The 16,747-nt window shown below is 35.3% G+C and overlaps 2 protein-coding genes across 2 annotated transcripts; one reads left to right on the forward strand and one right to left on the reverse strand.

The window, feature by feature from the left end:
* The first annotated feature begins 5,658 nt into the window (after window positions 1-5,658).
* Zip88E (Zinc/iron regulated transporter-related protein 88E) lies at window positions 5,659-11,700 on the forward strand. Its single transcript, XM_089642198.1, has 4 exons — window positions 5,659-6,703; window positions 7,415-7,627; window positions 8,038-8,194; window positions 10,937-11,700. The coding sequence occupies exons 1-4, from the start codon at window positions 6,104-6,106 to the stop codon at window positions 10,942-10,944; spliced, it is 978 nt and encodes a 325-aa protein (XP_089498324.1). The 5' UTR covers window positions 5,659-6,103; the 3' UTR covers window positions 10,945-11,700.
* A 10-nt stretch (window positions 11,701-11,710) lies between these two features.
* ninaG (neither inactivation nor afterpotential protein G) lies at window positions 11,711-16,698 on the reverse strand. The gene is made up of 8 exons (XM_089642197.1): window positions 15,763-16,698; window positions 14,277-14,480; window positions 13,976-14,200; window positions 13,577-13,898; window positions 13,168-13,292; window positions 12,859-13,042; window positions 12,550-12,772; window positions 11,711-11,929 (listed from the first exon to the last, which is right to left on the reverse strand). Exons 1-8 carry the CDS (start codon window positions 15,847-15,849, stop codon window positions 11,767-11,769), a joined length of 1,533 nt encoding a protein of 510 aa, XP_089498323.1. The 5' UTR covers window positions 15,850-16,698; the 3' UTR covers window positions 11,711-11,766.
* Window positions 16,699-16,747: the final 49 nt, after the last annotated feature.

Raw genomic sequence — 16,747 nt, forward strand, 5'->3', positions numbered from 1 at the left:
CCATCTCAGTTTGGCATCTATGATGACTCCGAGGTACTTAACCGTGTCAGAGGGTTCTAATTCCTTTCCATAGAAGGTTGGATTGCTCCATCCTTCTAGTTTCCTTTTACGCGTAAAGATTACTAGTTCTGTCTTGTCTGGGTTGACTGACAGTCCTGTTTCTTCACACCATTCTTCCACTGTTGCCAGTGTTGACTGTATAAGGCCTCGGGTTGTGTCTGCATCCCAACACCTATGGTTGCAATGTCATCCGCATACCCTTGCGTATATAGGCCCCTGTTGTTGAGTTTCCGGATGAGGTTGTCCACCACCAGGCTCCACAGCAAGGGTGATAAGACCCCTCCCTGTGGACACCCTCGTGTCACCAGCACTATGATGCTTACCTCACCCCTTGTCACCGTAAGTATCCGGCCTGAGAGCATGTTCCTCAGCCACCTTCTGGTGGTTTTGTCGAGTCCATGTCTTTCTGCCGCTTCATCAATGGATTTAATAGTGGTGCAGTTAAATGTTCCGTCTATATCCAGGAATAGCCCTACCGCCAGTTCCCCAGTCGCTTGTGCCTGCTCCAGTTTGTACACCAACCTGTGCAGTGCCGCGTCGACTGACTTACCTGCTTGGTAAGCAAACTGTAACTCGTGGAGGGGCTTCTCTTTCAGTGCCCCGTCCCTTATGTGCCTGTCCATTAGCCTCTCAATTGTCTTCAATAGAAATGAGGTGAGGCTAATTGGGCGGAATGCACCTGGTTGGTCGTAGTCAGCTCTCCCCGGTTTGGGTATGAACACTACCCTTGTCTTCCGCCATGGTATGGGGATGTATCCGAGGGCACAGCATGCCCTCAGGATCTTCGTCACCGGAAGTAGGATTGTATCTAGGCCCCTCTGTAGAAGTGCCGGAAAGATTCCATCCTCTCCTGCGCTTTTAAAAGGGTCAAACCCTCTGATTGCCCATTTATTAACTATTTTAGCCGCAGTGTCCAAGTCCTTACCTTCCCGTATAACTCGGGCTGGTGGTGGACCGGTATCATCTGCTTCTAACTTTTTGTAGCCGGGAAAATATTTCCCCAGCAGTACCTCCAACTCCTCCTCCCAACTGTTGATATATCCTCCATCAGCTTTTTTGAATGGGCCTTTTGCTGCCCCTGGGTCTTTTGCAAGAATTTTTTGGATTCTTGCAGTCTGTGGGATGGTTTCCACCTCCCCACAGTATTTCTCCCAGGAGCATGTTTTGGCTTTCTGGATTGAAACCTTGTACTCTTTCTGGTATTGCTTGTGGGCATCCCAGTTTCCTGACTTGTTGGCCTTGTTGAAAGCTTGCCTTACTATTTTCCGTAGCTCCTGCAGTCTTCTGCTCCACCACGGTGTTTTGTCCCTGGTACTTGTCTTCAGAGGGCAGCTCTGGAGAGAGTTTAAATACCAACCACTGAGTCATGTAGAGTCCACCTTCCTTGCAAAATCTGTGTAAAATATTGTTCCATGCGGTAAGTAGAAGGGGGTGAGGCAACTGCAGATGTCGCCCGAACCTGTGACAGCGAACAGAGTGGCTGCCGTTTGTCTATCTCATTTACGCTACGTTCCGTCAAGTGAGCACAACGGAGAGAGCAGACAGCTCACGTCTCACGGCGGCCCGTGAAATATGGTTCCTAAAAAAAATTCAAATTTGTTATACTTTTTTATAATTAACACGATTACTGATTATAGTAAAACCCTATTTACAGATGAAAGATAACACCATTGCTTGTTCTGTCTTTTCCAGAACGATGTGTACAGTATCTTATATACATGTAGGCATCCCTGGAAACTTATCTCTCTGTTGCCAATTAGCCCCACGTTATTGCCCATGTTTGGAACGTTCATATTTACTCCAGTTATATACGAGGGGGTACCCAAAAGAAACTGAGCTGATGTTGCGGGGGCTCTGTTTTTGTACCAGGTTCTGCCGGTAGGACCTACTACTTAGAGCTACTTTTCCCCATTCAGTATGCCAAGCACCAAAGCACTACACTGGAGAAGTCGTCCTTTCGGCTGGTATGATCTTTTTGGTGACAGTTGTTTTGTGTGCTTGTCGTTTTTGCGATGGCTGATTTTCGTTAACAGCGCACGACCGTGAAGTTTTTAAAACTGGCACAGACTCTTGAAGTGTTAAAAACTGCCTACAAGGATGATGCTTTTGGGAAAGCTCTGTTTTTAGTTCTCAATTAGACAATTACTCTCACATTGAAAAAACAAATGAACATTGTCTTGATGTTTGATCATACATGATAAGCTTTTTTGGACGACATTTGAAGTCTTCCATTGGATTGATTGTTACTTTGTTTCATGGTCTTATCCATATCACCATAATTCGTCACCTTGGATAAAAAGTTTGGGTCCTTTCGGAATTCTGTTCACGAAAATCAGCCATGGTAAGAAAAACGACGAGCACACAAAAAATTCACACCAGCTGAAAGAACAACTTCTCCAGCACAGCGCTTGGCATACTGCATGCATACTGACTGGGGAAAAATAGATGAACATGGTCCTACCGGCAGAACCCGGTACTATAAAAAATAAGCCTCCCATCACAACTCAGTTCGGTTTCTTTTGGGTACCCCCTCGTACCTCAATTATACCGGTGGGTTATTTGGGTTACTTCTGGAATTTTTGGCTTTTCTAAATGAAAATGCTTATCTATAAGAAATGATATTGCCAATCACACTTTGGTGTTTTTTTATGAAAAATGACAGTTTTATGAGAGGGTAGTTATTAGTAGTATATTAGAGGTAGTATATTTAGTATAGTAGTATATTAGAGGATAGCGAAGTCCTGTTTTAACTCAACCACTTTGCATTTCATCCATTTGTAAATTTGTTTGTGTGTTCCTGTCAAGATGGTAGCCGTTTTTTCGCCAGAGTTTTTTCGCCAGAGTGTTGCGAATATTACGAGCTGTCAAATTGGAGTAATCAAAATTTTATTAAAGGATTTTTTTTAAATTTGAGCATTTTAAGTTATGAAAATGATTCATTTTAGGGACAAATTAATCCGGAACTAAACCAAAGTATAATTTTTTAATAAACCTCGAAAATTTGTGGTACCTGTAATCAATTCCTGTAGCCATGATAAAATGTCATTATTCCATCACCCACTCGTGACTTTAAGATAAGATAAGTCACTGTGATGTTTTATGATTCAAAAGTTTTAAAGAAAAATAACTATGCACAATAATTAAGTATATTTTAGAAGAGTAAATAATATGTTAACATGTTTTAATATGTTTTGATTGATAAGCATTAGATTCTAATCGGATTCAAGAAACTTCCAGTTTTAGATAGTATATTTAATTATTTGTACAGTCATGATCAATAAGAATGAGATAGTAATAGCTTCGTCCAGAGACACCACACAAAGCAAATGAGCCACTCCCAACTAGCAACTAAGAATAAATACTTGAACATTGATAGGAAGGCCTGAAAACATTCATGTCATAAACAATAAATTTCATAAACTTTATTTTGCACTTTTGATGGCTTAATTTTTTATTTGCTAGTTAGGAATTGCTAAAGTGCATTGTGTGGAGCGTCTGGGCGAAGCTAATGAAGCAACAGACATGAATATTTCATTGTATTTGTTTGATTAGGTTGCAATAATATTACAAATTGAAGAGATATAAATAGCCTTATTGTATGATAGTATGCCTTATTTCCTTACAATTAAATACATCACCTCTGAGCATGCATTACCAACTACGTATATGCGTTCTAGGTACAAGTAAGGTAAAAGATATGGCTCAATAATTATTATTAATTCTGCGTCTTTGAAATCATTTTCCATGTTTTCTCATAAAATTTAATAAGCCCAAATGAGCTGCTATTCTCCTTGATAGTATTTGATGATTTTATTCCTATGAAAAGGGTGTGTGATTTCCTTCCACCTTACACAAAATTGGTATGAAATGTATAAAACTAATCCTGACCCGCACGCTCATACTGGTGTAAATATTTTCATTAATAATAACCCAATGTTGAATGCAATAATAAAAAAACACAAAGTACTCATCGATTAACATGTTGACAACAGTAATACCACAGTGAATTACTCAAATAATTTATATATGTGTATATTTATATATGGCCCACTAGGCAGAAGTTGACTTCGTTGTTGATGTAACATTTTGACGGCTCGTAATGATGCCGCTAGCGGCAAATTTCGAAAACATTGGCCTGTACAGTCTAGATATGAACCTAAACGGTCATTGTGGGACAGAATACTGTGGAAATTTTACAACCGTTTTCAAGAAATATTTTTATAAACGGACCCTCACAATAAGGAAGTTGAGTGAAAAATATTTTGACTTATAAAAATATGTTCATGTAGATCAAAAAATATCGATTCTAAATATATAAATATATTTCTATATTATTATTCTTCGAATTAGTTAAACGTTCTTGAAAAAGCATTCAATAGCAATAGACTGTATACGCTCCACGATTGGTCGAAAGAATTCTGACGTCACATGTGTCGTGACTTGTACGTACAACGGATCACCTATGGTGCATCTCTTTCTATTACATGAGAGATGGTCGGTTTAGATGAGAGAGGTGTATAGGCCAAAGGTTTATTTGGGTTTGTCAAATATATGTACGTATTTGTTGTTATTATTATATGAAATGGATTTCTAAAGATACATATTCGTATAGTGCTTTATAATAATATGTTGTTTATTGCATAACTTAGAAGTTTTTATTATTATACATGTCACATAGCATGTGATACACTTCAGGCCGCCGGCCGCCCAGAAAAGCCTCACAGTGAACTGGGCTGTAAACCGTTATTTTACTTTTGGTCTTTACTTTTCTGCGCGGTGGTCCTGAATTCGCGCGGGGAACGTCAACAAGTAGCGACGGCAATACCGTACAAGTACCGTACCGGGCAGGAAAAGCAAATATTCTAACTTAAAATATTAATTTAACTATGAAATCTTAATCAATTTTCTTTTTTTTTAATAACATCAATTCTAATAGACGGTTAACATTGGTAAAAAAATTACTGGAATTCCATGTTGAAAAATTAAAAAATTTTCCATACAAAATGCTTAAGCGACGTGGTTTTCACAGTTCGAATGACGTCACACCACACCCCGCCTCTTACCGCTCGGATTCCGCTCGTTTTGGCGGGCTTAATAAAATTTAAACTTTGAGAATTAATTTAATTATGAAAACAAACTTTAAAAAAAAAAAAAATACCAGTATTTAAGTTTGAATGCGAACATTGATAAAAAAAATTTAAAAAAATGGACTCAACTTCCTTATTCTATTAGCCAGGTCTGAAAGGTAATTTGAAGGTATGTTTTTCTTTTTCATTTTTTTAATGTTAAATTTTTTTAATGCAATGTATGATTTGTCATTTTTTGAGAAACTCACCCCCAAGACCTATATTCTTCCAAATGAAAGAAGCAATAACTTAAAATAAAAGTATATCTACCAAAAATGTCTAGAAAATATTTTCTAACATTGCCGGTTTTAATTCAGGTCTGAAAAGGTTAATAATGGATAAAGAAATGATAATATTATAATAATTGTATTGTTACTTGTCACTACAAATAGATAATAATGTTTATATTTGTGATTGTTACAAAAATGGGCCTTGAGAATGACAATCAATCATATCAAATACTTTAATTGACAAACATTTCATTTTATATCATAAGTAAAGATACAACTGTATTACAAATTATATTTGAGCATATGTAGCAAAAGCATTAATGTGTTATTAATTACAGTGATTAGTGATAGTGATTCACTTTTTTGATAAGGGCTTATAGCAGGCATGGCCTCCTCTTCAGTCAGTGTTCTATCAGCAGTGGGCATACGCCATATTTATATTTTATCAAAACATTGTGCGGTTTCGAGATAATGAGTATTCTGTGGTGCCAATTTTATTTTTGGTATTTGTGAATTAAAGAAATTGTGAAAACAGATGTGGCTTTTTTAAATGTGCACCATTGTTTTATGACCTCAGAATAATGGACACATCTTTATGAGATTTGAGTACCTACTCTCAAGAGACAGCTGTTTTATTATTGTGAAAAAGAAATCTGTTAAACTAAAGTTGACCAAAATTTTGACAAAATGGATGTGAAAGAAGCAAAAATCGTGGCCATGGTGGCTTTGGGAGTTGGAAGTTTTTTGGCTGGAATACTGCCAGCCTGGCTTAGTCCTCTCACCAGACAAAGGTGGCCATTGTTCTTGTCTTGTCTGTTGTGTTGGGGAGGAGGGGTGCTATTGGCAACTTCCTTGCTGCACATGCTACCAGAGGCCAGAGAAACGTTACCAGGATACGCAGAGCTCGCATTCTGCGGAGGCTTCTTTCTTATTTACCTGGTGGATGAGTTGGTTCATTTTTTTTGTGGTGATAAAACCGACAGTAGAAATAAAGGAGTCTCCAATGAAACTGCGAGAGGAAGATTTGTGAATGCGCACCATGGTCACAGCCACCGTGCGAGTAGATCTCAGAATGCTGCGTACGGGGCGTGCGAGTCTTCTAATCTTCTGCATGACGAGAGGGGGGAAGATCTCCTGGGCTTGGGAGACACTCATACCTCCTGCCATGTGAGCCACGATGAGCCGTGTATGCGAAGCTCTGCAGGGGTTATCGGGCTACTGTTAGCACTTTTGCTTCACTCTGTGCTGGAAGGACTTGCTATTGGACTGCAGAGTGTTGGCCCCAAGGTATATAGCACTCATTTTTAATTCATTCAATTTTCGAAAGGAATCCAATCATAGTCGCCTTGCTGCAGCCTATGCTCTGTACGCAGGAGTATGCTCCCCCCAATGTCAGATATGAATAATGAAAGTGACAGATATGAATATGAAATAAAAACTATCACCACAATTCAGGCAATGTTTCTTTCCTGAATATTAATTTTCCATAGGTGGAATTTTTATTAGTTTGTGTTGATATTTTAATAAATACGGTTTAAAGTTGCACTCCATTGTGTTATTTTCTTTTTATTAAGTTGAGTTATTTAGTGTAATACGCACTTGAGATGAACTATTTTACAACTGTTCTGTGTAAATTAACTGTTTTAATTATGAGATCAAATACACATTCTGTTTTTACATGAGGAATATGTTACACAGAATAATATTGTGAAACAAAACTTTGTTAAATAAAATTCAGTACATTATGTTACGTATACACATGAGAAAAAAACGGCATGAAACGGCGCTTGCAGTTGCTACGTTCCTTTCCATAATTTGTGATTCAGCTTTCTCACGTGTATTTGCAGCATTAAGTATTGGAAGATGAGGGGTTTTTTAATAAGTAGCTATGGACATTTCCATTATGTTTGTGTATTGTTCAGAATTGACTGATTAATTGAATTTAATTAAACTATATTGCAGGTTTATTTGATGAATTATTTAGAAAACTATGTTTAGGTTCTACTTCTAGTGGGAGCAGTGGCATCCCACAAGTTGGTGGTAGGATTTTGTCTGGGCGTGGAACTGTCAGCCACGGGGAGAGGGAGCATCTGCTCCCACATTGTGTCCATTCTGATCTTCAGTCTCGGCTCTGTGCTTGGAATAGCCGCCGGGATGTTCATCGAAGAATCTAATGAGTTTTGGACCCAATCTGCATTGGGAGTTTTGCAGGTACGACTTTACATACATAATAATAATGGGTGCATTATTCGTCAGTACGATTTTAACAATAGAAATTCAATTTCATCATTAATGTTTACATTACAAAGCAATATAAACTTTTTAGAGTTGATATAATATTCAAAGTGTTTTTTACAGAACATAAATTATATAATATTTATATGATTGTGTTTTAAGCAAAAATATTAGAATATCATAAAAACATTGATGCATATGTATTTCAGTTTTGACAGCAATTTTCTTGCGAAAGGTAACTGAGAATCCGCCTTTTATCTTGCTTATCGTTGTTAGCAAATAAGGGACTTTAAGGGAATTATCTTTTATCAAGTCGAATAACACACTTTAATTATGTTGTATAGAAGCAGTGCATCTGAATACATTATCTATATGCTTTATTTCAGTCCCTGGCTGCCGGTACATTACTCTATGTGACCGTGAGCGAGGTTCTGCCCCGAGAAAGAGCCAAGTGGCATCATATCAAGAAGCATGCGGGCCTAATGCAATTGATTGCAACAATTCTTGGCTTTGTGATTATGTACTTCATGACCACTTTCCTTGGTAAGGTCCTTCAATCATTGGGTATATACCTACCACAGATAATAGAAACAAAGAAAGATATGGCATGGAAGCGTGCCGACTCTCGCTGAACTACAACCAAACTGCACGGACTATCAAAAAGGCTCAACAAATGAAAGTTTTGCATATTTTTTTTTTTTAGTATGCATGAACAATGTTGGCAACAGAGATGTGCTTTATTTCAAATAAATCCATTTCAAATGGAAATGCAATATGCAAAATGGGTATTTTCCATTTTGCATTTTAAATGCTTTTCTAAAAACCATTTTGCATTTTGCATTTCAAATGCTTTTCTCAATGCATTTTCCATTTTAAATGCTTTTTTGCAACATTCTTCCTACTATCTCCACTCATCTGTTTTTCATAAGCCCCAAATATCAGTCGGTCCTCAACCTCGCTATGAGAGATAATTTAAATTTGTCAAGTTGCTCCCTGGTAGGAGCCCTGGCAATTGAGTGATACCATTACAAAAAATACTGATTCAAATACTGAACATGGGGCCATGACGCTGTAATATTAACTGCTAAGTTTCTATGTTTTTACGTTGGCAACATTAGTCCCGCGCAAATTTTTTGTTGTCTCATAATCTGTAGTCGTGGTGTTTTTGGATTTACCATCATGTAATATGTTTGTTCTACATTGATGTTCATTATTAAATGAAAAAATTGTTTAAAAATTCTATAATTATTTTAATTGTTTGACCTGAGAAACCATTTTGCATTTTCAATGCATTTTGAAAATAGGTATTTTGCATTTTGCATTTGAAATGCTTTTCTAAAAACCATTTTGCATTTTGCATTTTCAAATGGAAAAGTTTTGACCCATTTCCATTTTGCATTTCAAATGGTTTTGGGTACCCATTTTGCACATCTCTGGTTGGCAACAAATGGTTCATGGCCCTTCCTTTATTTCTGTTGTCTATGGTATACATGTACATACAGCTTGGCACTTTTCTCTTCAGGTGGACAAAAAAGGAAGAAATTAATGAACTACCTTTTAAATCCATAGATTTTTGTATCCACATAAATTACAAATGGCACATGGGCAGTTCTAAACTTTTAGCTTGGAGCTAGAGTGGTAAGATTGAAAAATTCGACATTGTTGATGTGTTGTTGAAGCTGAAAAAATGTATATTTTATTTTAAAATTTCAATTTTTTGAGTAAATACTTTGCCAAAAATTGAAATTTTGAAAAAAAAAATGTTTTCAGCTACAACATCAATAATGTAGTTTTTTTCAATCTTACCACTCTAGCTCACTGAAAAGTCACAAACATCCAGTGAACTAGCTAAGCCCCCGACTACAAACATAAGTATGTCAATTCGTACCTACATGATTGTAATACCTGTATTATAAATGATATAATAACAAAATAATGAGATTGAAACAAAATTACATTATTTAGACAACTTTACGACAATATGATAAAATAAATTATCAGGAGGAATATTTAGGATAGGATTTAAGATATTATATTTTAAATGTATGTGGCAAAAATAATGTATTGTATGTAAATGTGTTTAATTGAGCATAATAGATCGCTCTATCGATTGAAATATATTCTTAGTATCGCCCAGTTGAAAGACCATCATACAGAATCGAAATATTGCTTAAAATGGCTTTAGCCATGTTTGGTGACCAGATCTGAATAGCCAGGCACTTCCCCACTACCGTCACTCTCACAACATAACCAAATAGGAGATGCCGTAATCCCACTGACTCCACTCAATGGTTAGGAGCAGTTTTGACTATTTTGTGGTATTCATAACAACAAAAAAGAGTTAACTCGAACTTCACAAATTTAGGATTTTGTGTACTGGTACATAATATGTGTACACTTCTGACAATGATATCCTTTAGAAACAGCTTTTTGTATTGTTTACGCCGACTTATTGTTATTAGCAAGAATGGAACAAGTGTATACAAAAACAAATAACAAAAAAAGTGTATACAAACATTGTTTATTGTTTGTTTTCATTGTATCTTTTGTGCGTTAGAATTTTTAACCTCACTAGGACGAGCCTGTATTGAATTTAAACATTGAATTTAAATATTCAAAAAGTTTTCCAGTTCTAATTTATTTGTGGTATTTTTATATAAACTTTTTCATAATTTGTTTTCTTTTGTTCATTGAAGTCGAATTAATAAGGGTTGAAACATGCGATAGAGTAATTATTTTAATCAACTCTGGTTGTGATACCTTTAGATAAATTTTGAACTATGCCACAAAAGTTTATCCATATCATAAAATTAATAACGCATATTTTTATTTATTAAATATTTAATAAAATAAATAGCACATATTTTTATTTCTTAACCTTTCCGGGAGTATGGACGTTAATGAACGACGGCACACACTTTCGCCAAAGGAGTACGGACAGCTATGGACGACAGGGGTCGCATATTCATATTCGATGCATATTCAGTAAATATGCATCGCATTGTCATTATGGGCATATTCCTGTAACTTTACACTAATTTCAAACATTTTACGTCATTATCGACAGAGATATCGGCTGTTGTTTATTTTGCATACTATCATAAAATATATTTTTTATTTATGTAAAAAAAACTCACTCCCCAGAGCACGGCCAGCATTATGTAACTTACTCCCGGAAAGGTTAAATGTTGAATAAAATACATAGCGTACATTTTTATTTATTGAACTGTGAATGTAATCTGCAATTTCTGGATGCCATTAATATTTTATAAATTTATATTGCAGATGCCTAATTGCCAACGGACTGCCTCGAATGAACAAAGACATCCATTTTACTGACATCTTAATGAATTAAGAACATTTAAAATAATTATGTAACTAACAAATTAATACTCTGTGATATGCGAATTACTAATCTAGAATATTTTGTGTATGGCGCAATTATTAGTAGATATTACTCATAATATCTCAGATATTATTAATTAACAGATATACATTATGTTTTATTTTCAATAACTGTATTAGCTTCATAACTGTTGTGAGGGTATGGAAAAAATTGTCTACTTTTGCATTGTGATAGATAGATAAAATACCACAAGCACAGTTTTGCGGTTTAAAGAAATAGTCTTTACACAGCTGGAAGATCTTAGGTGCCCCGGGATGGTCAATTTAAATTTTCAATGATTACGTCATACACTTACAGAGGCAATTGGAGCGATTACCATTTGAGACTTATTCATTCAGACTCATTGACAGCAAATAATTAGAATTTTTATGGACGCTTTGTTGAAAATTTTTATTTAACATTTCTACGGCGCTTTAGTTTTTATTATGTGGCGTTTGACTTCTTTGTAAAGAAAACTATTTGACCCGGCTATTATTTGCCGCTAGGCCTTCAATAATACACATCATGTGTATATTATAAATAAAATACAATTAAGAATATGTAATGCTTTCCATAATAATTGACATAAATAACCATAATGCATTGTAGAATGTATGTAAATAAAAGATATCATTTTGTTTGAAGGAATGTTTATACAGAATAAAAATTATTAACAAACCATAAAATTAATTTCATTATAACATGGGAGTTATTTCATCAGAACGGTACCTTACTTGAGCATGTTGCATGTTGCAGGTTGTATGTTGTGTCTTCCCTTGATTATTTGGGCAGCTCTTTCTGCTACAATGACAATAACAGAATTAGGCGGAGAACTCACGGGCGTTGGAAGGATGCTGGCGTCCACTATACTCAGCTTCCGTACTCCCTTTACTCTAAACAACATGAAAATATTTTCAATTTAATCAATTTTCCAACTGATCAGTGTGTATTTTTATATTCCTTAAGGCAATTTTACTCATGGTACTGCCGCTGAGAACTGCATTGTAACCTCCCTTTCTAGTACATGCGGCATATATGTAAAGGAGGGAGCGTTGCAACGGAGTTAACAGTGGTACGTCTTCGCTTACAACAGCTCTGAATTAGTTTTTATTTTATTTTATTTAATAAATTTACTTAGATGATCTGGGATCAATGAGGTTGTCTCCGTCTACTACAGTGGAATTGCAAGTTATGTATTTACAAATCAATCATATTAATTATTAGAGCATGCTGAGGGCAGATTTTTTAGAATTTTTGTAAAATATTGATTATATTTGTGACCAGCCGAAAAGCGTGTGATATCACAGTACAAACACGACAGTACTGCCATTCGAATTATAAATTGTGCTATGTGTGTCGTCAGGAGAAAAAATTACATACATATTACAATGTCATTATTAAACCTTCAAATAAAATTAAAATAAAAACAAATTAGGAGACAACCTCATTGGTAGAACTTTGGTGAATATTGTATTGTGTACATTTAAAAGAAAATTATGTAAATTATACAAACAATAGAGATGGGTCAACAACGGCAGATTCTCCTGCCATACTGCAGGTCCCGGCCGCATGGTGACCAGTCAGGGCACCAAACCTAATAATGCATTCCAAATAGTCATCGGTTATATTCATTTCATCCCAAAGATGTATGCAACCGTCCATTAGGGGCCAATGTAATATTGCACCGAGCTTTCTAAACGTTGGAGTATTTGAGACTTCCATTGACAGTCGAATTGCTAAAATTTCAATAGTTTAATCAGTAATATCTCCAATCAGGAATAAGATAGTTAGATACGTGCAAACTAGTGCATAAGATACTAACCTCTTATCATGCACTCAATATCTTGAATGTTTGATAAATAATTTGGATCAATGATAGGCGACTGCGTTGGATCTGTATCTCTTAGCTTGACAGTTCCTCTACTTGATGGTTGTAAACAGGTATTAAGTAAAATAAACCCCTCTTTATTGGAATCTTTATAAAACGGAAAGAAAGAACGGAAGACCTAAAATAAGACAGATAAATAATAAAATATTTGACATGTATAGTAATGATGAAGATGAATGATTTATTATATTTAAATCTCACGTTAAACTTTTATGGTGTTTATCTCACCCATATTGTTCATACCTCAGATTTAAAATTGGCAATCTCTCGTAATATAACTTCATCTACAGATCCCATCGCAAACAAAATAATAGCCGAATCATTCTGTCCTCGTCCGAGGGCCAAGACCCCGGGAGATGCTATAAAGCCTGTAAAAGATTTTGTAATTAAAAATCCAATGACGTTTTAGATTCTTTCATTGAATATGGGAAATTTTAGTCACTAATTTTGTTATTGAAGTTCGATGGATGCATGTTTATATATTACACAACTGCCATGATGATGGACACCGTAATGCTATCCGAAACGTTGGCTAAAGGAGGTAGCGCAACATGGCATAACACCCCAAAAATAAATCACTAAAATACTTTTGGCCGTGAAAATCTCCAATGTTGTTTATATTATTTATTTATGTTAACACTTGTGGTCAAACCTTTTCCTTTCAAAAAATATGAAAACATAGAATCCAGATTTGTTATTTTATTCAACGTCATCGTAATTGGTTCATTTATGCTGACATATAGAGGCATATTAAGATGATCATGTAGGTTCTTTCCAACCTCTTCCGAGTAAAATATTGGCTTTATAGATAACTTTTTTAATTCGTTTTTAGGTCCAATTCCAGACAGTATAAGAAGTTGGGGAGTTTTAAGAGATCCAGAACTTAAAATGATTTCCTTAAAAGCGAACACTCTTATTGAATGTTCATTGTTTTGTATTTCAATTGCCTCTGCATCCTTTCCATTAAAAATTACCTGAAAATAATATGCCCATACTGAAAAGACCATCATAGACTATAGATAAATTTGCTGTAAATTTCCCATTTTCTTACCTTTGTTACGAGACAATTTTTCAAAACATGCAAGTTATTTCTGTTGAGATTAGGTAAAAGGTGTGATTTAAAGCTTGACTCCCTCTGCCCATTCGATATGGTATATCGCAATGTGTTCACATCCAATTTGACTTTATCCGGTAGCTCTTTAGTTGCTTTTAAGAAATTTGTTTTTATACTGTCGAGATTCTTGTCAATATCTGACAATCTTATCACAGGAGCAGACTGTCAAACAAAAATCATAACATTACACCGTCTTCCTCAAATATTTTATGTGTTAACATTTATTTATATTATTTACCTTTATGGGAAAAAATGAAGAATCTTTCGGTGTATCGTCAGAAATAAACATTTTCTTCATAATCGGTTCAATATTTGAGTAATTCCAACCTAGTGCTCCCATTTCAGCCCACCTATCGTAATCCATAGGCAAGCCCATACCGTGAAGCATGTAGTTCATCTGTCCTGAACCTCCCAGACCTTTCCCTCTCGGCAAGAATTGAATCTTTAAATTAAATTACAGATTTGATTTTGTCATCTACTTAGTGGATCCATTTCGCATTACAAAAGTCCGTAGTGGATCTAAGGCTCGAAAGTGGTTTATTTATTAGTTTTTAATGATAAGCTAATGTTTATAAGAAAAGGTTTTATGCATTATGCATTTTAGGCGACTAAATTGCCTATAACTATTAGTTTATTTATGCTCGAAGGCAGTCAGCAAACATAACAAAGGGGGTCTATTTTGAATGTAATTTTTATTAAAAAAAAAAAACTAAAGGGTAAACATAACATGTATTATAATACACGCGTTCGTAGATGGCGTTAATTTAATTATTTTATGAAAATACACCTTTTGCATGTTATGCTTTAAAATAATAGGACAAATTATTTATTTGCGCCTGTACATACGCAATATGAATATGAATAAATAGTTTTGTCTGTACAATATTGTATTTGTATTCTCTCAAGAAAGGCATACAAATACATACAATATTGTATCGGTGATTCAATCCACAATATAATAAATAATTTGACCCCTTCCGAGTTTGTAGCCCTATGGAATTTTGCGCGGAGTAAAAAAAATCTTGTACGGGCGTAGAATATATAAATAAATAAATTGTAGGTGGAAAATGTTAAGGAATAGACATAAACCGGAATAACTAAATTATACAACAGTAGCTACACAAATAATCGTTGTTAACTAGTACCATTTATATTACAACTACTGGAGTCCATATGTAGGAACATTATCAGGTAAGAAAATAGTTTTTTTTATAACCTTAAACTAACTAACCATTACGCTGTTTTCCGCAGGGGTAGGCACAGAGGAGAGACCGCCAAACAACTCGGTCTTGGTACACACTTCTTGCCTCATTCGCATTCATACATACTCTTTTATTATTCTGACTTGACATGCCCCGACTCAAGTATATGACTCACTTGATCGTGCCATGTCTTCCTCGGGCGTCCCCGACTTCTGCTATATTTAAAAGTCATTTATTATTTTGTGGCGCATTAACTGGATTACTTAATTTTAACTATGCATGAATGTGCGTATTTGCTCACTTTCTTAATGAGCCACAATCTGCACAAAAAGTTAAAGAGCCACACACAGTTAAAAAATTAGAAGAAACGTTGGTGGGAACCCCAAACATTTATCCACTAAGCTAACCTCACCTTTATAAGATTTGACCTTTACATTGTGAACATCATTATTTTTTTTAAACTTATGCTTTGGTTAAATTCAGGCCTTTATCACTTTCGATAAGATCACATTATCTAGTTACCTTCTCATTGAGACCAAACGATGAATATTTCTGCGGTTCCGTCATTAAAGACCAATCGTTGGCGCTTCGCTGTAAAATTGTTGGCATTATTGGAACCTTGGAGGCGTACCCAAACTGGTCACCAGCCTCAACCAACAGAACTGTCTGAGTAGGATCCTCCGAAAGTCTGGCGGCTAACACGCAACCAGCTGTACCACCACCCACTAGAAATTCATTTACAATAATGAAATCCAAAGTTTTCAACTCTCACTTTCCTATTTGAGAATACATAATACATATATTATTATAGTAAGTTATAATATTCACTGTTCACTCTGATTGAAATAAGCTAGTATATTCACTGTTCACTCTACATTATATACTATATATTATAATAAGCTAGTATATTCACTGTTCACTCTGATTGAACAGTCAATTTTAAGAACGAAGATTAAAATATAGTTTCACCGAGCCACCAAGAGGTAGCAGGCAGTGAATTCAAAACTAAAAAGTTTGTTTGTTACTACAATATGCATAATTAAAATGTCTTCTTTTTATAAAAAGACTTGATTAAAATCAGATACGATTTTTAAATTACTAGGTATAATTATTTTTACATTTGATAGCTGTTTCTTCTGAAAGCATTGCCAAATGATCCATCCAGCAGCCCCTCTCAATATTTGGAGTACAAACACATTTTAAAAGTGGGTTCAGCTTCCTATCGTTAAATTAACAATGACTTACTAAAAAAATTGAAAAATACTTAGGAAATAAAAAAGTTCTAACCGATAATAAAATCATATTCCGAAGCGATAGATGTGACAAAACTCGACGGCGTAGACCAAAACTTTTGCGACACACCAGCCAAGATAATCACCGCAACACAAAGAACAGGAAATTTTTCAAACTGAAACATGTTGAACTACGTAATAATCCCTCGCTGATCCAACACTGGCAGGGAACTGGGAATTACTGAGAGGGTAGACCTATCGCCTAAGTGGATTAA

The sequence above is a fragment of the Hesperophylax consimilis genome, chromosome 2 (genome assembly GCF_061612785.1).
Source record: "Hesperophylax consimilis isolate HC1 chromosome 2, BYU_Hcon_1.0, whole genome shotgun sequence".
Lineage (NCBI taxonomy): Eukaryota > Metazoa > Arthropoda > Insecta > Trichoptera > Limnephilidae > Hesperophylax > Hesperophylax consimilis.

Excerpts from the sequence above, each read along its gene's own strand:
- Zip88E (XM_089642198.1), top strand. The coding sequence starts at position 6,104 with ATGGATGTGAAAGAAGCAAAAATCGTGGCCATGGTGGCTTTGGGAGTT. Across the intron at positions 6,704-7,414 it reads TGCAGAGTGTTGGCCCCAAG|GTTCTACTTCTAGTGGGAGC; the intron begins GTATATAGCACT and ends AACTATGTTTAG. Across the intron at positions 7,628-8,037 it reads CTGCATTGGGAGTTTTGCAG|TCCCTGGCTGCCGGTACATT; the intron begins GTACGACTTTAC and ends GCTTTATTTCAG.
- ninaG (XM_089642197.1), bottom strand. The coding sequence starts at position 15,849 with ATGCCAACAATTTTACAGCGAAGCGCCAACGATTGGTCTTTAATGACG. Across the intron at positions 14,201-14,276 it reads CTTCATTTTTTCCCATAAAG|TCTGCTCCTGTGATAAGATT; the intron begins GTAAATAATATA and ends TTTGTTTGACAG. Across the intron at positions 12,773-12,858 it reads TATTGAGTGCATGATAAGAG|CAATTCGACTGTCAATGGAA; the intron begins GTTAGTATCTTA and ends TTGAAATTTTAG.